Below are 21,572 nucleotides of genomic sequence, written 5' to 3'. Positions count from 1 at the left end.
AAATTCTATATCCTGTCATCAGCTAGGGAAAATGTTTGTTACTCACTCACATAAGCTGCAATTAATAAAGAGGAATGTAAAAGTGCACTGCATGCAGATAATGGGATACTAGTGGCTACCAGTGGTTACCAGTCCATCACAATATAAATCATATATTGTGACAGAAATTCAATGATATATCAGACTATTAAACTATAATTAAACAATTGCAGCCTACATTTGAGTTTGGCTGGTCTGAACAAAGGATTTAGGAATCAATAAATCTCCTACTCTCAATTGGCTAGATGAAATTAACTTTCCTCCCTTTAATTTCGAAACTGAAAAATGACTTGTTGGATCAGAAAAATCTAAATTTATTCTGAGTTGGCCATGTATCATTGGGAAAAATGAAATTTTTGACAACCAATCCCATTTCAGACCCTACTACCCAGATACCAAAAGGAACTCTAAAGGAATTTCAAAATAAAATTGTGTGGAAAAATAGGTTCGCAAGAGTAAATAAGAAAACTGTGGACCCACTGTGAAAGTCGGAATATTGATATTTCAGTTTTAGCTTATTTGCAACTCAATCATTATATCAACTCTCAGAGCATTATATCAAATCACATGTAGTAAATCAAGTTTCAGGAGACAATTAAGAAGGATAGAAATGCTAATTACAGGAAAGGCTAACTCAGAGGTCGTGATCACTATATGATGCAACAGATTCTTCCTGATTGACCTAGAAGGTTACCATTAGGGGCAATGGGAAAAGGATCTGAAAACAGATACCACTTTGGAGCAATGGACGATATCTGAAGAAAAGACAAAACTTCATCTATTTGTGTAAATGTTAATGAAATTTGTTACAAAATATCTTATTCCATTTAAGCTAAGGGAAATTGAACTAATAAATGCTGAAGAGACTGTGGATGAATAGGGACCTTTATGATGGGAATGCCCTAAGATAATATTATGGAGGAAAATAATATATAGAATTTTCAAGGCAACTAAAATTAGGCTACATGTAGAACCCATAGTGATTCTGCTAAGTTACAGTATGAAGGAGATTACTGATTTTTGGGAAGGACCTATTGATAACACAGTTACTATGAACAACCAGGAGTTTGATGGCTTATTTTTTGGAAAAAGACAGATCCCCACTCCAAACATTAGTGGTGTTCAAAACAAGGTATGGAAAATCCTTTTAATGGACGGAGAGCTTTATATCAGGATCAAGTATATTTCATAATGTATGGTTATCATTTTTGAAATTTGAACAAATATATAGTGAAAGGTGACCAAACACAAATGGATCTTTTGAAGGTGACACATACATGGAAAGTATGTGTATGGAAAGTATGGGCATGTCTACACTTACCTCCAGAGCAATTGATCCAGCAGGGGTTGATTTATCGCGTCTTCACTAGATGCGATAAATCGAGCGCTGTCCCGTCGACTCTGATACTCCACCAGAGTGAGACGCCTGGGAGAGCGGCAGCAGTCGACCTATCACGATGAAGACACCGTGATAAGTAGCTGTAAGTATGTTGACTTCAGCTACGCTATTTTTGTAGCTGAAGTTGCATAACTTAGACGGACTTAGCTCGTGCCCCTCCCCCAGTATGGACCAGGCCTTACTGAATGTAAGCTTGTATGTAAAGGTCATATACACTAATGACAGAAAAAGTTTTATTTTTAGAAGGTCTCGGTTGGTTGCACCCATTGGGAGAGAAAAGGAAGGAGTGGCACTTTGCGTACCCTCCCCACTCCCCCACCCGCCTCTGTCCTTCATCTAGTTACAAAGCAACGCTTCTGCTCCACTAAGCAGCCAGTCTGTCTGCTCCTTGAAGCCGCACTGCCCCTACCCTGAAGGGCTCTCCCACCCCACCAGTACTAGCACCCTCATCTCACCAGCTCCCCTGTTCTTTGAGTGCTGTCCCTGTGGGTGCTCCACTTCAGGTGACAGTGTGTCTTGGTGCCGTTAATCGGAGGCTTTTCCATAGCAGTGCTCAGTTGGGCCGCATGCATGCTCAGCTGTCTTGCAGCGTCTGTCCTGTTGAACGCGCGTGAACAGCCCACCCCCCTCAGTTCCTTCTTAACTGTCCTCAGCTGAAAATGGAGCTCTCTGCAGTTCAATAACCCATTCCCTCTAGAGTTTAAAAAAATATAAATTAGTAGTTAATCTTACTGTATATAGTCTTACTGTGCATTCATTCCAGCAACTTGAAGGCATAATTAGTTCATTTAAAAAAAATGTTCTTAGCTTTTGTTAGTTCTCTCTAGTTAATAGTTCCCCCTCAGGCCACACAAACTAACGTTAACGACTATGCCAGGTTCTCCTGGCTTTAAAAGATTTGGCTCCTCCCGTGAGGCAATCCTAGATCAAGTGGTTACTCTCAATGTATGAGGTGCCTTGGAGAGATACACATTCCTTTTAAGTGCATTCATTGCAGCAACTTGAAGGCATGAGCCCACTGAGACCAGGATCTCCACCTGAAGATGATCCTAATGGAGAAATCACTTCTCCCAGGATCAGACAAGGACGATCACAGCTCCTCAGGAAAGTGCTCACCAACATGGTCTAAATTGTCAATGAGCACGGCTCCATCCTTCTCACAAAAGAGGAAGAGCACCTCAATCTCTCCTGCAGCGGGAACCACGGAAAAAGAAATGGTAGCCTGGGTGGTCTCTCCTCCCGGTGCTGACGGAAAGAGAGTGAGTGCATATGACTGTCCCGGCACCAGCCACGCCACAGAACCAAAAGACAAAAAGGAGGAGTTGAGACCTAACCCACCAAGTCTCCTTCATGGCACCGATGCATATGGCACGGACAACTGAGCCGACACCAACCATGCCACCGCCCCCGGGGTACTGTCCACGTCATTGCTATCTACATTTACCTTGGCACTGACATCCATGGCTGGCACTGCCCAAATCGAACCACAAGCCTCCCAGTTGACAAAGCAATAAGACAGTGCTGCAATACTTCTTCATGCACACTGACACCACCATACCATCGCTACCACAGTCAACCCTCAGTGCCAAGGGATCACCAGTTTTAATTCAGCCAACCTCTCCAACGGCCCTTACGGATAGTGAGTCAGATGAGCAAGAGGAAGGAGTCTTCTCCCCACACCTCTTGTCCATATCCCAAGGGAAAGAGGTGCGGAGATCACTGAAGACCAAAACACAACAAGTGAAACCACTCTTTCCATGATATGTGCCTCCGTGTGCCTTTCCCCTTTTCCCCTGCGTGGAACCCATGGGCAGCATATAAGACCTCCTCACCACAAAGGAGAGAGTTACGGTCTCCACCAGGATCACCAGTTCCAGCTACATCACTGGGACCAGACGACACAACGCAAGAACCCAAGGGGAACATGGGCAATGAAGATACCTTGCCTGCGCATAACTCATCCTCCTCTCCGGACGAAACCATCATGCCACCTCCACCAATGATGGTGGATGACTTCAGACAATTCCAGGAATTGTTTAAAAGGTAGCAGCCGGTCAGGACATCCCCCCGGAGGAAGTCCAGGAAAACCAGCACAAATTACTGCAAATCATAAAGCCATCAGCCCCCTCTAAGATAGCTCTCCCTATCTCGAACCTGCTGACTCAGTATGGCAAACACTGTCATCAACCCCTCCAACATGCAAATGTGCAGAAAGGAAGTACTAGCCAAAGCATGGACTTCCTGTACACTCACCCACAACCTAGCTCATTGGTAGTGGATGCCTCAACTCACAGGGCAAAACAAACCCAATAGGCAACACCGCAGGACAAGGAACACAAATAACAGAATTTACTGGGCAGGAAGGTATACACCTCATCCATGCTACAGTCCCACATCATGAACTATAGTGCCCTTCTCACTAAATATGATTATGATAATTATAATAAGCTCTTTGAATTTGCCTCAGAACTTCCTGAGGACAAGAGAGTGGAACTAAAGACAGTACTTGTAGAGGGTCAGTTAGTTTCCAGAATGGCATTACAAGCTACCCTGGACATGGCCGATACCGCTGCACGTACGACTGCGACCGCCATCACAATGTGGAGAGCATTATGGGTCCAAGCATCCGGCATGCCTAAAGAGATGCAATTAAAAGTGGAGGACTTACCATTCGAGAGAGACAAACTTTTCTTGGCGAAAACAGATTAAGTCCTTCACACAATGAAAGACTCTCATGCCACACTACGCACATTAGACATTTATACTCGTCCCCACAAAAAGAGGAGGTACCAGTCATACCAATACCCACAAGACACCCAATTTAATCATCTACAATCCAGATCTTCTGAGGTGAACAGACAGAAAAACAGACTGCCACGCTGGAGACAGACACAACCACAACATGCAGCATCCCAGCCTTCAGACAACAAGCTGCAATTTTGAAGATTTGATCGAGGGCCTGAAAGACCTCCCCACGACTCCAGTGCATGCCACCGTATTTGGCCATTATCTACAGCATTTCCAACAAGCCTGGGAGCACTTTACCCAAGATTATTGTGTTTTGGAGATAATAAAATCAGGCTATTCCATCCCCTTTACGTCTTGTCCCCATATCCTCCCCGTCCCTCTTCAGGGACCTCTGTCACGAGCAGCTTCTCAGACTGGAAGTAGAGTGCCTACTACAGTTAGGAGCCATGGGACCTGTATGAACGGAATACAGGGGAAAGGAGTTTTACTCCCATTATTTATTTTTTGACAGAGAAGAAAAGCAGGGGATGGCGCCCAGTTACAGACCTCTGAAACTCAACAAATTCGTTCGTTCTGAAAAGTTCAAGATGATCACTCTAGGCACGATAATTCTTATGCTGGAACAGAGAGACTGGTTTTCATCCCTCGACCTACAAGACACATATTTCCACATCATGATTCATCCAGCCCACAGACGATTCCTCTGATTTACAGTCGGACATGAATGTTTCCAATACCGTGTACTCCCATTTGACCTTTCCACAGCACCAAGGGTGTTCTCTAAGACCCTAGCGGTTATCACAGCACACTCACACAAATGTGTGATCATAATCTTCCCCTACCTCAATGACTGCCTTCTCAAAGGACGCACGTACACAGGGACAGAAACATTCACCCGACTCACCTTTGATCTTTTCCAGAACGAGGGACTCCAAATAAACATAAAAAAGCCCATGCTAATACTGATGGAGCACCTGGAATTCATCGGGGCACGCCTTGACTCAGTACAAGGCAGAGCGTTTCTTCCAAACGCCAGAGTTCTAACCATAAAACATCTGGTAGACACAATCTCCTTCTGTCCCCAAATCGAAACAAGAACTTGTCTACAACTATTAGGACACATGGCTGCTACCACATACATGGTAAAACACACCAGGCTACACATGTGGTACCTTCAAAGCTGGCTGAAGTCAGTGTACAGACCCACCAAACACAACATACACAGGCTAGTCAAACCACCCTGCAAGATCCTGGATTCTCTCAAGTGAAGGACAACATCGGCAAATCTAACGATGGGTATTCCCTTCCAACAACCCCCAGCTTCAGTACTGATCGCAAAAGACACATCTCTGTTGGGCTGGAGAGCACACTTAGACATCATACAGCACAAGGCAAGTGGTCACCAGCCGAAACACACCTACACACAAATCTCTTGGAACTTAGAGCAGTGAGAAATGCCTGCTGTCACTTCCTCCCTCTAATAAGGAACAAATCCATCCGAGTCATGACAGACAACATAGCACGCATGTTCTACATCAACAGACAAGGGGAGGCCCTGATCCCACTCCCTCTGCACCGAAGCCGTGATGCTATGGAACTGGTGCATTTGCTACAATATAAATATCTTAGCCTCTTACCTTCCTGGATGCCAAAACACCACTGCAGACACCATCAGCAGAAACTTCTCATGGGAACGCAAATGGGAAATGAATCCTACAACTCTCCACAGAATATTCAGACATTGGAGCTTCCCTTCTATCAACTTATTTTCCATGTCCCAGAACCGCAAATGTACCGGGTTCTGTTCCAGAGCAGGACTCAGCCCCCAATCCCTAGGGGATACCTTTCTAATCCAGTGGGACACTTCACTTATTTACACTGTGATGGGGTCTGCTTACCCTGCACTAGCCCAGACAGGGTTAAGCCCATATTATTGATAGTGGAAATCCTGCCTCACAGGTGGGACTGAGCATTCTCCAAATGCTCTAGCAGTATAAAGGGGGGAAGCCCAGCTCATTCTGGGCTGGAGTCTGCAGGGGAAGGACCTATCTGGGAAGCTTCTGCGGAGGTACAGCCATGGCCCCTGTCTGCGCCGGGAACCAGAGCCTTTCTGGGCCCGCTTGAACCCTTGCTACTGCAGGAGCCACAGGAGGTGACCGGCACAAGGGACCACAGAGAAGCCAAAGTCTCATGGAAGATCTCAATGCAGATACTGATAGAAAGTGACCCAGGGAGGGTGACGGAGTGGTACCTCCTGTCCAGGAAACCTCAGCGTGTTTCGGTAGAACCCCCCTGCTGAGTTAGTGGCAAATTGCTCCACCACTGTTTGGGCCCTGGGTCGGGGCATGGTGGAGTCGGGTGGGCCCAGGTCCCCTACCGGGGCTGCCACACCCCTTGGTGGGCGTGCCTCCCCATTGGACTCTGGCCGCTAGGCCATGCTGCCCTGCATTCCAAGGGTGGATCTATTGAACTTTGGCCTCTAGGCCTTGCTGCCCCAATCCTAGGGGCTATCACCTGTATTTCGGACTTCTCTGGCCATATGAGACAGGACAAAGAATTTCTTGACTGCACAAGACTGTATTGATGTTGACAGTCGGAATATAAATAACATGAAGATGCCATTCAGTGGAGAGCCTGAGAGGTTTCAGGGCATCATAAGACAGGGATGATTCATGTCCCTTTACAAGAATACTTGCATTTTTGACTGAAACTGCTAACTCAAGGTTTTGAGAATCTGCTTTTAAAGCTGTTAACCAAACACTTCACAGGCAGTGACTAAATCATGTTAGTTGTTACACATGACCTGTCAGCTGTGCCACGCAGCCTTCCTTCTTCCTAAAGGATGTAGCCAGGACTCTCCCAGCCTCCTTGTGGAAACCTTCACTACTCTGCTTTGGATGGATAGTTTTTTGGAAAATACATTGTCTGAACAGAAATGTTTGCTTTGGCCTAAAGGTGTGACTAATGCTGAAAGAACATCTTTATTAAACTAAATTGCTTTTTATGAAAGGAATTTTTTTTAGAAGATCTTTATGTAGATCATGAAAGGTTAAAAGCATGGTACTGCCTCTCCCAAATAAGTAGCTTATCCTTCCTGATTAGTAGCTTGTATTAAAAAAAAAAGTACATTTTTAAAGTATCATCGAAACATTTTATTAATAGATAAGAAAAAAGAAAAAGAAAAAATGGTGGGGGAAGTGTTGCACAAATAACATTAAGAGAATCAAACAAGAACATTATTTTTGTGGTACACCAGAGCTTCTATAATTTTTAAAGGTCTCTAGTTCCTTTGACTTGAGGATCTTTATATAATTTTTAGCACACTGTGCTATTTTGGACACTTCAGATTTGAAGCTGTGTACCAATAAATTATGCTGAAGGTGCAGGGCTCTTATAAAGAAGAGAGACCACAGAAAAATCCCTCTAGAATAAGAGGTCATTATGGAGTCTATACTATCTCTATAATTTATGCCACATCAATGGCAAATGCTGCATTTGTCATGCTAGATGCTCACATTAGGTTAGACAGCCTCCTTGTATCCTACCTCTCAAATTTAAAAGCAAACATAATGTAAGTTTATTTTCACTTTAAACATAGTACTGTCTTTTTTTTCCCACAGTTGCAAAGAGAGAAATCTTGCAAATTATGAACAAAACAATTGCGAAACCAAGACCAAACAGAAAAGAAAATGGACCAGTTGTAGGTAATATTGCATGTAAAGTAACTCCTCACTTAACGTTGTAGTTATGTTCCTGAAAAATGTGACTTTAAGCAAAACAATGTTGAGTGAATCCAATTTTCCCATAAGAATTAATATAAATGGGGGGTGGGTTAGGTTCCAGGGAATTTTTTTTTGCCAGACAAAAGGAATTGTATACATTTTAAACAAGCAGTTTAATACAAGTATAAGTTTTAAACAATTTTAAAGAAACCATTTAATACTGCAATTATCATTGCTGAGTATGAAGCTTGGTTGAGGTGGTGGAGTCAGAGGGTACGTCTACACTACGGGATTATTCCGATTTTACATAAACCGGTTTTGTAAAACAGATTGTATAAAGTCGAGTGCACGTGGCCACACTAAGCACATTAATCCGACGGTGTGTGTCCATGGTCCAAGGCTAGCGTCAATTTCCGGAGCGTTGCACTGTGGGTAGCTATTCCATAGCTATCCCATAGTTCCCGCAGTCTCCCCTGCCCCTTAGAATTCTGAGTTGAGAGCCCAGTGGCTGATGGGGCAAAAATCATTGTCGCGGGTGGTTCTGGGTAAATGTCGTCAGTCATTCCTTCCTCTGGGAAAGCAACGGCAGACAATCATTTCGCACCCTTTTTCCCTGGATTGCCCTGGCAGACGCCATAGCACAGCAACCATGGAGCCCGTTCAGCTTTTTTTTTTTTACAGTCACCGTATGTGTACTGGATGCCGCGGACAGAGGCGATACTCCAGCGCTACACAGTAGCATTCATTTGCTTTTGCATGATAGCAAAGACGGTTACCAGTCGTTCTGTACCATCTGCTGCCAGTGTAATTTGGCAATGAGATGACGGTTATCTGTCCTTCTATGCCGTCTGCTGCTATCATGGGTGCCCCTGGCTGAGATCGGCTGGGGGTGCAAAAGCAAAACTGGGAATGACTCCCCGAGTCAATCCCTCCTTTATGGTTTCTAAAAATAGTCAGTCCTGCCTAGAATATGAGGCAAATATACTAGAGAAGCAGTGTATCAGAGAGTACAGCTGCTCTGTGTCAGATCCCGCAGAAATGATGAGCTACATGCCATTCACGGGAGGTGCCCCTGCAAAAACCCCACCCGTTGCTTCCCTCCTCCCCCAATCTTCCTGGGCTACCGTTGCAGTGTCCCCCCCATTTGTGTCATGAAGTAATAAAGAATGCAGGAATAAGAAACACTGAGTTTTTAGTGACATAAAATGAGGGGGAGGCAGCCTCCCGGTGCTATGATAGTCCAGGCAGGACATTAAGCCGTGCGGGGGAGAGGAGCCCAGCATCCCACTGCTATGATAGTCCAGGCAGTACTGAATCTTTTCTTTTCACATGAAAGGGAGGGGGCTGATTGAAGCTCAGCCCCCAGTTGCTATAATGAAGATGGTTACCAGCCGTTCTGTACCGTCTACTGGGAATGACTGGGAGTCATTCCTATTTTCACCCAGGCGCCCCCAGCCAGCCTCACCTGAAGCCAGCCAGGAGCACTCACGGGTTGATAAGGACGACAGTTACCAGTCCTACTGCATCGTCTGCCACAGGGGAGGGGAGAGGAGCGGATACTGCTCTTCACTGCTGCAGCATCGCGTCTACCAGCAGCATTCAGTAGACATAGGATGACATTGAAAAAAGTCAAGAAACGATTTCTTTCCCTTTTCTTTCACGTGGGGGGGGAGGGAGTAAATTGACGAGCTATTCCCTGAACCATGCTGGACAATGTGTTTCACCCTACAGGCATTGGGAGCTCAGCCAAGAATGCAAATACTTTTCGGAGACTGCTGTGGACTGTGGGATAGCTGGAGTCCTCAGTACCCCCTCCCTCCCTCCATGAGCATCCGTTTGAGTCTCTGGCTTCTCGTTACACTTGTCACGCAGCACTATGTAGCCTGTAGATTTTTTTTTCAAATGCTTTGGCATTTCATCTTCTGTAATAGAGCTCTGATAGAACAGATTTGTTTCCCCATACAGCGATCAGATTCAGTATCTCCCGTACGGTCCATGCTGGAGCTCTTTTTGGATTTGGGACTGCATTGCCACCCATGCTGATCAGAGCTCCACGCTGGGCAAACAGGAAATGAAAATCAAAATTTCGCGGGGCTTTTCCTGTTTACCTGGCCACTGCATCCGAGCTGTGATTGCTGTCCAGCGTGGTCACAGTGGTGCACTGTGGGATACCACCCGGAGGCCAATACCGTTGATTTGCGGCCACACTAAGCCTAATCCAATATGGTAATACCGATTTTAGCGCTACTCCTCTCTTTAGGAAGGAGTACAGAAACCGATATAAAGAGCCCTTTATATCGATATAAAGGGCCTCGTAGTGTGGATGGGTACAGCGTTAAATCAGTTTAACGCTGCTAAAATCGGTTTAAACGCGTAGTGTAGACCAGACCAGAGTGGATGAGGGTGGATTGTCCAGCTGCTCCTCTTGCTGTTCATGCAAGCACACTTATCGACTTTGCCAAGGGCAGGGGGCTCAGCCCTTGGCCCATTCACTCCACCCTTTCCCCCAAGCCCTCACACTTAACCCACCTCTTCTCCCCCCACCCCCACCTCTTCCTCCTTTAATCCGCATGCCATGTCCTCGCTTGTCCCCTTTCCACCCAGCCTCCTGCCCGTGGCAATCAGCTGGTTTGCCGTGTTCAGGAGGCTGAGGGGAGGAGCGAGGACACAGCACGCAGCCTTCCCCCTCTCCCCAGCCTCCTCAATGCCGCAAGCCAGCTGATTGCCATGGGTAGGAGGCAGGGGAGGGAGGGGGGAGGCTGCGCACCGCATCCTTGCTCCCCCTGAATGCCTCAAGACAGCTGATTGCTGCGGGCAGGAGGCTGGGGGAGCAGGGAGAAGGCGCTGGTCTGCTGGCAGGCAGGAGGCATTGGGGCGGGGTGCATAAGGGAGCTGATAGGGGGACTGCCAGTCGAGGACAAAGCAGGCAACCACACAATGTTATAGGGGAGCATTCCACAACTTTAAACAAGCATGTTCCGTAATGGAGCAGGGATGTAACATCGAAACAACGTTAAGTTGGGAGTTACAGTACATAATTATGTATTGCTAACTTTTAAGATGAGATATTGGAAACAAGCTTCTGTTTAAAATATTTTGTTATAATGGTCCTCAATTATATGTAGGTGGTTCTGTTTTTGTTTTTGTTGGCTCAGTGTTTCCCTCTCTCCCCCCAAGATTTGTGAAACTTGGTTAAATTTAAGGATTTCAGATATTGTTTTGAGAGTAGGAACTTTAAACTCCTAGTTCTATCTGTTTATTCCTCTCTCACTAAATCTGTGTAAGTTATATACATGTATATGAGTGCTGGCTTTGACCTTTTGTGTGTTTTTATATCTGTTAGAATTCCTTATCAAAAACTTGTACTGACCCAGGTTCTGATTTTCTTTGTAGTTAAACTTCATTCAGTCATTGAAGAGAAACATATTTCATTAGCATATTTAGCAAATCTTTACAAACTAGACCACTAAAATTGAAATATAAATGAGTATCCCTTGATTTTAGAAAAACCACAAGAATTTATAAACTCTGCATTTCAGACTGTGACTTACATGCTATTTTTCAGAAACTGTTCAGGTACCCCTATCAAAAAGAGTGAGGTTTGTTGGCCCAGGTGGCTATAACTTAAAAAAACTTCAAGCTGAAACTGGTAAGAGAATATGATTTATTTTTTTTTAATTGAAATTGTATAGATGTGATATTGGCTCTCTTTGGTGTCTGGGAAACCCTTACTCTGTGGGATTTCATTTTACTGACAATAGTAGCACACTAGATTATTAAATGCCTAAAGACTTTGTTAATGGAGAGTTAACATTGCCCAGTGATGTCTTGTGCCATTCTGATATCTGGGAGTGGCTAAAGATATACCTCAGAAAACCAGGAAGTATAGTGAAGGTATACTTCTCCCCCACAAGGCACCATTAACTCTGTCCCTGGAGCTGGCAATAGTCTCTGGGAATGGTTCAGTAAATGGAGTGGGATGTGGGGTGTTTTGTCATAATAAGTAGACATGATGAAGTTCTAAGAGAATGTTCTATAGTGCTATGCTTCCAAGATTTGAATTTCAGCATTTGTCCGTGCCCATTCCAACTGCCTTCACTGTTATGTGTAACTGAATTGAATGGTGGAGGGATGAGTTGGAGCAGCATGGCAGACCTCTGACTGTGAGAGGAGAGGTGCATGTGTACTTTGAAGGATCAAGTATGCTTTATTTCAGTGCTAAGATTTGTATGTTGTGTCTACAAAGGTACACGAGGGTATCTTTTTGCTGTGGGGATTGTCAGCAGTCCAGCGGCATCCATGCTAATGGACTCCCAGGCTCACTGTGGGACAATTGAAGGCAGTGTCACAGAAGAAATCTTTGGGGCAAGGTTGACGGGAAGATCAAATTTAGCAGGTTTGGGGTGGGGTGTGTTTAGTAGGTTCAGGGCATGTATTGACTACAAAATTAAGTCAGTCTACGTTCAGTTCAACTTACAGCCACTGCAGTAATTACTGCAGTTTTTCATGTCCACACTACCCTCCTTATGTCAGTGGTGTGCTTGTCAGGAGCACTTCCACCAACTTAAATGGAGGCAGTATTGATGGTTGAGAGCCTGGGCTCCCAACTCTGTGTGGAGCTAGGTGCAGGGAGACCAGCTGCTGCCTGGGCTCTCAGCTCCACTCCCTACACTGACATAAGCCCTACGTTTCTTGTGGAGGTGGAGTTATGTCAGTGTAGTAGGGGTGCTAACATCGCCTGGAGCAAGGATGTAGCGTAGACGCTGACACAATTAGGTTGACATAAGCTGCCTTACATCTACCTAACTCTCTAGTGTAGACGAGGCTTCAGTGTTTTACATGTAAGCAGCTTCTGTTTGCTAGACCTGACCTAATCCCATATTTTGCTGTAGCAAAGAGAATTGGTCACTGTGTCTTTCAGTGGTCATGTGCTCTGTTCCTAAAATGTTCTGTAGCGTCTGTAAGGGCAGAATGGTACTATGGATGGCATACTGCGTGTTGCTGAAACAGGACAGAATTTAGATTGTGTTGCAGGATAGCATATATCTAGGCCTCAGACTCACAGTGCCTGGGTACAGCTTGGGTTCTATGACCACAGCATAGCGCTTTGAGCGACCCAGTTACTGTGACTACAGCCTGCCTGGAAATCTGTTGCTTCAACAGAGCAGTTCTATACAGTGTTGTCTAGCCACAATATAAACAAATGAGTGTAAGCCCTGATTAAGGTGTAATAATCTGATGACAGTACATTGACATAATTTACAGCTTTGGTGTAAGTGAAGCCTTCAAGTAAAATTCACTATAAAACACCAACCCCACACAAGATCACATGCTCCCATAAGTCTTAATATGGGTCTGCAGTGGTATGAATTTCCTCTTTATTGGGTTAGCTGTAGAGGAAATTCTAATTTCATATTTGTCATCAGTGTTTAATTCCATGTGCATTTTTATTTTTAAGGGGTAACAGTGAGTCAGTTGGATGAAGAGACATTTTCTGTGTTTGCCCCAACACCTAATGCTATGTATGAAGCACGAGAGTTTATTAACGAAATCTGCAAAGATGATGTAAGGACAGACTCATTATTTGCTTTGTATTTCTTTATTTTATGAACCTGTGTCTTACACCTTTTTTTTCCTGCAGCAGGAGCATCAGTTGGAATTTGGAGCAGTTTATACAGCCATAATAACTGAAATTAGGTAAGATATACTTGTCTTCTGAAGTTGAGATGAATTCATACATATGTATATACATTTCATTATATCAGGAAGTCTAATTGATACCTGGGATATTTATTTAAATGATCACTTACAATATATTTATGTTAACTCATTACAAATTTATATCCCTTTTAGAAACTAGAAATCCAGGTTCTGCGGTTATCTTACAGCTATATAAGACTGAAAGGTTCGGTGAGGCATTGGCCTTGAGAACTCAGAGGTCATGGAAGGATTATTGTTTGGACTGTCTACTGATTCTTTAGGAAAGGAGATTTGAAACTCTATCTTATATACATCTTCTGGTGATACCACCAGAAGGGGACTCTCTTCCCAAGGAGCAGGAGAGCCCGGCAGACCTGAATGTAGAGTAACTTAGCACTGGTTCATCTATGTAGACCCATTGCAGAAGATTGTTAGGCAGTACTAAGAAAGTAGAGGAGTGGACCCTTTTATAAGTGGGAACCCTTATAAAACTAGATACTGTTTGATAATATATATTTCCTTTCTGACAAAGTTAAAAAAAAAAAAGTTGTAAAACCAACTGCAGGACAGATGTATTACCCTCCAAGACTTATGTAGAAAATTACTGTGCTGCTGGTGAGATTGCCTTCAGCTCCTTTCCTAGTATTTTTCTATTGAAAAAATTATCCTCTTCTCCTTTTCTCAACAGAGCTTTTCTGTACACTTTGCTATATCTGTCTTACGTAATTTTTTTTAAGCCTCTAACACTTGGCACTCAGATGTAGTGGGAGTTTGCCTTTCGTTTACTGCAATGACATATATTGATTTAAAAGATAAACCAAGAAAAATATGTACTAGTCATTTGTTATTGAAAATGAAGCTTGCATTTCAAGACAGACAGTTTAAATAAATGTGTGCACCTGCTCTGTTCTGGTAGGTAAACAAGAAAATAAAAGGACCAATAAAATCTTACTAAGGAAATTCAATTTGTTTCCATTGGAATCATGAACCAGAATAAATGTACAGCTGTCTAGTCAAATTATTTTGAAATAACCAAACTCTTTTATGATGCAGAGATATTGGAGTGATGGTAAAACTGTATCCGAATATGTCTCCAGTGCTACTTCATAATTCACAACTTGATCAAAGAAAGGTAATAAAAGTTGTTCAAATTAATAGAAAAACAAGGAGGCAAAGTACTTCTGGGTTTCCAATCAAGATTTCCTCCTCATTTTTTTTAATTAAGTTGTTCAAATGACCTGAGAGAGGGGTTAGTGTAGCAATCTATCTTCATTGCAGCACCAGTCTGTAGAATTAAAGGGAGCTTATATTGCCCTTCCTACAGCAATCAGGTATAAGGAAATGTATGTGGAGAGAAAGAGGGTAAAGGCTTCAAATTTCAGACACTTATTAGTCGAAAGCTCATCAGAAAGAAAGAGGCACAGCCAAGATCCAGGGACATCACCCTGGTAAGAATGGGTATATATGGATGGGGGAGGCTGGCATTGCCCTTGGATAGTAAATCTCCTTCTCTGTCCTGCATGCTGGTCTTAACCTGTAGGTTTTGTGTATGAGGGGAAAGCGGGTTTAACAAAAACAGATGTAGTAAGTAGAATTTTTTAAAGGATTATATAATGTAAAATTAACAATATTAAAAATCAGTATAAACTGTACATTATGATTATTTCATTTAATTGCACGTGGTGTACCTTGGGACATAGATGCAAAGTTATTCTTTTCCTAACTAATATATCTTGGGTACTTTGAGTTAGTAGCTGACAGGTAAAGATCAATCCCAGGTCCTATGCGTGATATTTTGCTGAAAATCTTATCTCCTGCCCTGGCTACTATGAAAAACAGTTTCCTTATTTTTCTGAACTTTCTATGAACTGACTGCATGCTCCAACAGGGATTAGTGGTACCAACTATGTCCTATCATGTTGATGCAGCACTAATATGCAGCAAGAGACAGCCCCGGTGGGGGAGAGATTTCAGTAAACAAATAGTTTTATGTATGTGCTGAATACCCCTCTTAGACTGAGTAGTTCAGTGTTTAGGACCAAGTTCTTCCCTTGTATACTGAAGTACAGCTTCATTGAGATCACCTGTTAATGAGAGAAGTGTATTGCCCTCAGAGATACTGAATGTTTGGCATTTAACTTTTGTTTTTAACCATAGCATATTGTAAAACAAACATGATTCTGCCAGGGTATCCTGATCAGTTTAAATCCTCCATTCTAGTTGGAAAACTTGACTCCATTTAATTCCTGTTAAGTCACAATGCTATAGTCTAAGTAAAACAGAAGCCTTTACAAAAAGCTTTTATGTACTCATTACTCTTAGTAAAGCTAGCTAACTCTTTCGGTAACTTTCTGAATTTAAGAGCATTTTGTTTAATTATGTAAATATTGTGTTCTAGATTAAACATCCTAGTGCCTTGGGATTAGATGTTGGCCAAGAAATTCAGGTATTTATTTAAACCTTGAAAGTGTTGAAAAAAAACTTTGCAGATTTTGGTTCATTATCTAAAGGTGTAATAGTTTCCATATTATCCTTGTTTTGTGTTTGCATAGGAGGAATATGGCTACATCTACTATGAAAAACTTAAGTCCATCATACTTCATAGCTTTGTGCCTTGGTTAAAAGCCTGATCCTGTTCCCTTGGAATAAATGGGGTTTTAGCCATTGACTTCAGTGGGAGTAGAAATTGATTGTGCAAAACAGATTTTAAAAACTATGAGAACATATGTTCTTGATATCAGTATTGAGCATTCATCTTAAATTTTGTTTCTTCAGTTTGATATGGTTAATTCTTACACTGAAACTTAATATAACCATGTCACTGTCTGAAAGCAATCTCATTTCTTCTTAGGTGAAATACTTCGGACGTGATCCAACTGATGGCCGAATGAGGCTTTCACGTAAAGTACTTCAGTCACCAGCCACAACTGTGGTTAAAACTCTAAGTGACAAAAACAGTATTGTAATGGGAGGTGCAATTCCAGAGTCATCTAGCTCATCCTGTTGACTAGTAAGATCATAAGAAGTGTTATGGTCATATTAATACTGAACGTTTTAACGACTGAACAAATATTGTACAGATAACATTTTAATTTTGTATAAATACTGTTTGATGCTGGTTGCTATTGAACTTTTCATCACTATCTCATAGGCTATTTCATTCTGTCACAAAAAGCTTGGTTTTGTTGTAGTATTGTTACAAATTATGTAAAATTGCCAAGGAAAAATCGACAATTCTAGACTTTGGGTCAGCTACCGTATGTAAGCTATCAGAAAAGAACTATCTTTATTTTTAAGAAGTCTTACTCATAATGCCAAAGAGAAGATACAAACCCTGCTTAAAGAAATGTAAAGTTTGCTGCTTTCTTGGAAGTTCTGACCCTCACAGTGGAATGCCTGAAGCTGTCACCCTTACACAAAATGTTTTCATAGTGTCTCCCTAACATGCATTTGACTGTAGTCTTAGTTTTAAGATTTTTCAAAAGAATATTATGTGCGTTGTTTCTTCAGAAGCCAATGGGACTGTAGACAAAAGTGACTGTTTTTATAAAGTGGAGGCAAAAGCATGCCATGTCATTGACAAATTAAATTTTTTAGTAGTAATCACTTAAGATAGTGTCACTGGTTTAGAACAATCTTATTCTCTAGATTGGTGGAGCTATATGCTGATTTAGAGGAATGCAAAAATAAACTTAAATTTAGTGCATTTTTAACAAACATTTGTGAATGTGGAACCTTTTTGATTTAACTAATATTTTGTCAGTTGGTCCCTGGAAAAGAATGGTATCTTGCATTTTCTTTGGAAGATAACATGGTACCAAATAATACAATTTTAATAAAAGCATACTATTCTAGAACCTATAGACTGACGATAGTGAATCATATAAATACGTAAAAACAGAAACTATCAAAGCTAAGAGGTGATGTAAAGTGTCATAATTTTAAGATTCTGTTAGAAAATTTGGCTAAAATTCCATCAGTATCTTATGCTGCTATTCAGAGTAAGAATGGTGAGAATCAAGAAACCTGCAATTGCATAGGTTGGAGAGCAGACCTCTGTAGCTGCTTAAAATATGACATTTTCAGAGTTAATGCTTCAGGAATATCTGATAGCACTCTAACATAAATGGTAAAAGTGAGAAGTCCTTTTTCACTGACTATTCTTTACATAAGGCAAAACTAACTCCACAACTTTTGATTTTTTGGATATTCCACTTTTAGTTTAGCACTTAAATTGGCACAATGTTCCTCTGTTAGTCAAAACCCAACTGCAGGACACAACCCTATAATGAAGGACATAAGGAAAAAAATTTCATCAATCTGCAAGTTATGTGGAATTTCTGATAATTTAGAATTAAATGCTGATGACCCCCCCCCCCCAATAAAATATATAACAAATATAAAAACAAATAGGAGTATTGAGATAATACATTCCCCCGCCCCCCAAGCTCTGAGTTAAACCATTGTGTCTGGTATACTTTTCAAAAAAATTATCTTAATTCAGTGGATGAGTTTTAACATTCTTAATGTTCAGTCAAGATGATTTCATCAGATTCTCTTAGACTCAAAGGGACACTTTTAAAAGGTTATAAGAATTAACTGTTTGTCTGCCGCCATGTGTGGAGGCTTCCAAAACCAGTTAAGAAAGCACCTATTTTCATGCTGCTCTCAAACTTTGTCTAACAGTAGAAAACCAAGCCTTCTGTCACTGGCAAGTAGGATCTGAAGTTCCCAGAATAAAAAAAAAAAAATGTGGAGCAACATACAAGGAAATATTTATCTCTTAGTACAAAATAAACACTTGTATTTGAGGAGGAGAAATGTGAACACTTGAGTGTGAATATACAGCCACAATTATTTTGCTATTTTTTATTCTTAATAAATATTAAAAGAACATTGACCCGGTTATATTTGTAGTCTTTTGTTCCTCACAGTATAAGCTTGAAATATATAAATTTTTCCCTACGAATCTTTTGCTTGTCCAGTTGTCTCAGTGTTAAAGTATTTCCAGTGAAATACCCTTTCACTTCCTGGTTTTGTTAATACGAATTGCCAGCACAGATAACCAATGAGGTCACAGTGGGTAATATTATTGGGGTAACATATGCTAATGATCTCAGATTAGCCCTAAACAGAATCTGAGCAGAGAAATGGTTTAGCTTTTCATTGACTTCCTTTAGGAAATATAACCTCGGTCTAAATGTTCCCACAGTTTCTAGTACAGTCTCTGTTCGATGGTCACTGAAGTTCTGTTTTACATTTTTCTTTTAACAGTTGGCCAACAAAGTAGTCTCATTACTAAAGTGATTATATTGATTTTGTTCCTGAGGCACTGAGCTGTTTTTCAACAGGGATAGCTCAGTGGTTTGAGCATTGGCCTGCCAAATCCAGGGTTCTGAGTTCAAACCTTGAGGGGGCCACTTAGGGATCTGGGGAAAAAATTGGTCCTGCCTAGTAAAGGCAGGCGGCTGGACTTGATGACCTTTCAAGGTCCCTTCCAGTTTTAGGAGATTGGTATATCTCCAATTATTTATTTTATTTTATTTATTTAACATCAAAGGTTTAATGAGGTACTCCACTAGATGTCCTGTGAAGTTGATAGTTGGGAAACTGACCTGAATCCAATTCTTCACCCAGTTGTGAAGGTTAATAAGTAGATCATTTGAATGGCTAGGACTGATGTGCTTTAATTTACTATTAAATGTTAGTCTATTGTAGCTCATTTAACTCCTCGAAGTGTGGTTATACTCTGAAAAATGACTGAAAAATGGCATTGTAGCATTCCAAAATTGCTCACTTCTTATTTTTGTAATTGCTAGTCCTGCAAACTCAATCTGTGGGGTGAATCTGAAGTTCTTTGAGTGATTGCTCATGTATATTCTACAATAGATGTACATGCTCGCCACGTGCACCAGTGCTGGAAGTTTTTTCCCCTAGCAGTACCCTTACGGGAGCGCTCTAACAATCCCTATAATGGCTCTTCTGTGGTGTGGTATAAGGAGCATAGCATGCTCCCCCCACTTGCAGTTCCTTCTTGCCGCCAGTGAAAGTGCTTCGGAACTGCTCTGCTCCATCTTTGCTGTAGCTTGTCCACAAAACTGCTTGTTCATTCAGTGTATGGTACGTGTAGTTAGTTTAGTTTAGCTCAAGGGTCGGCAACCTTTCAGAAGTGGTGTGCCGAGTCTTCATTTATTCACTCTAATTTAAGGTTTCGCGTGCCAGTAATACATTTTAACATTTTTAGAAGGTCTCTTTCTATAAGTCTATAATATATAACTAAACTATTGTTGTATGTAAAGTAAATAAGGTTTTTAAAATGTTTAAGAAGCTTCATTTAAAATTAAATTAAAATGCAGAGCTCCCCGGACCAGTGGCCAGGACCCGGGCAACGTGAGTGCCAATGAAAATCAGCTCGCGTGCCGCCTTCGGCACACCTGCCATAGGTTGCCTACCCCTGGTTTAGCTAGAGCATGCAGGCCACAGCATGCCCTGTGCCCCAGGTTTTAAGTTATGGGACACTTGTAGGCAATCTGTGCCACTGAGTGATCCGCACACAGACTGTTTACGCTGTTTGTGGGGAAACCCACCTCAGCGATCACGTCAAGATTTGCAAGTCGTTTAAGCCTCGGACCAAGAGAGAAAGGGACATCAGGCTCCAGGCTATCCTGATGGAGTTGGCGCTGACCCTGGCTCTGGTGCGCCACTCTGAGTCGCACCAGGCACCATGGTGTCGGTGCGTGGCGACCCTTTGGCGCCATTGACAAGTTGACACCGCTTCCTGTCCACGGGGCATGCCAAGAAGGCTAGGAAGAGGCCACCTCTGCGGCACCAGAGTAAACCTGGGACACAGGCAAGACCCATGTTGGGCAGTCCTCGATCCCCACCAGCCTCTGGGCCTCCAACTCAAGCAAGGCCCATTTGGAGCAGGCCTCCCCGGATGTTCGGATGCCCTCCACACCGGAGGTCCTGCAGGCGACCTAGGATACATCCATGCCAGTACCAGGAGCACCACCGATGTCGACTTCACGCTCCAGAGGCAAGCCGCTGCTGGGATCACCGCAGTCACCTCGGTCTTGGTCGAGGGAACATTACCGACACCATTCTCTGCCCAGCGTGTGTTCAGGGCAAAGTCCACGTGGATCGCCCTTGACGCCCGTCAGGCTGTCTGGTTGGGTTCCTTTTGACTGAGACTCTTGGTGCCACTCCGCCTCGAGGAGCAAACACTGACAGGACCAAGGCAGATGACACCAATGATCCTCCTCTCGGAGGGACTATCGCAGCCGGTCACAGCACAAACTATGATGTCATTCCCGTTCGTCGTCCTGTTTGAGGCCTCCGCAGCCCTGGGCATCGATCACCAGCATCTCGCCATCGCAGGTCCGCCTACCGGAGCCGATCGCGGAGTAGTTGTTACTGACAGTACCAGTCCTCCACGTCGGGATCGTGGTCCTGTGGTCAGCATTGCTCCCAGCACCGCCGCTCCTCCTGGTCCAGGGACAGCGTCAGCTTGTATGTCAGCCCGGCCTCCCTTTGTAGTTGTCCATCGATGGGCCAGGCTGAACAGCCGGGCCCTGTGGCTGGCTCGGTGGGGGCATGCTTGGTGGCCAGAGCCTCAGAAGGACCATCGGCCTCCATCTCCAGAACTCCGAGGAAGGAGTCAGTAGGACGTACATCCTCTGCACCGTGCCCAGAGACCAACCAGGTGGTGGACCCTCAGGTACCGGTGGACACACCAAGTACTGCTCCGGCCTCCTCACTCTCCTCTGATGAGGCAATTATGGCCCCACCTCCCTCTGTGCCGCAGGAGGACTTTAAGCTCTTTAAGACAAGAGCTCTTTAAAAGGGTGGCATCAAGCCTCCACATCCAAGCAGATGAGATGGAGGCGCCCTCAGACTCCCTGTTTAATGTACTGTCCTTCTCGGTACCGGGCAGGGTGACCTTGCCTCTCCACCAAGGGGTGGCG

At 43.1% G+C, this 21,572-nt stretch overlaps 1 protein-coding gene across 2 annotated transcripts in view; it reads left to right on the top strand.

Annotated features, from left to right (window-relative positions):
- The window catches only part of PNPT1 (polyribonucleotide nucleotidyltransferase 1), a 44,556-nt gene extending 26,048 nt beyond the window's left edge, over positions 1–18,508 (top strand). For both annotated transcript variants that reach the window (XM_030557813.1, XM_030557814.1), the window contains exons 22-28: positions 7,807–7,890; positions 11,474–11,557; positions 13,367–13,473; positions 13,550–13,605; positions 14,662–14,740; positions 16,007–16,054; positions 16,460–18,508. In XM_030557813.1, the coding sequence (XP_030413673.1) occupies positions 7,807–7,890; positions 11,474–11,557; positions 13,367–13,473; positions 13,550–13,605; positions 14,662–14,740; positions 16,007–16,054; positions 16,460–16,615 (614 nt within the window). In that variant the 3' untranslated portion in view covers positions 16,616–18,508. The remainder of the gene's footprint in view (positions 1–7,806; positions 7,891–11,473; positions 11,558–13,366; positions 13,474–13,549; positions 13,606–14,661; positions 14,741–16,006; positions 16,055–16,459) is intronic.
- Positions 18,509–21,572: the final 3,064 nt, after the last annotated feature.

Source organism: Gopherus evgoodei, chromosome 3 (assembly GCF_007399415.2).
Source record: "Gopherus evgoodei ecotype Sinaloan lineage chromosome 3, rGopEvg1_v1.p, whole genome shotgun sequence".
NCBI lineage: Eukaryota > Metazoa > Chordata > Testudines > Testudinidae > Gopherus > Gopherus evgoodei.
Note: the sequence above shows the minus strand (reverse complement) of the source record. Positions and strands in the feature narration are given on the sequence as shown.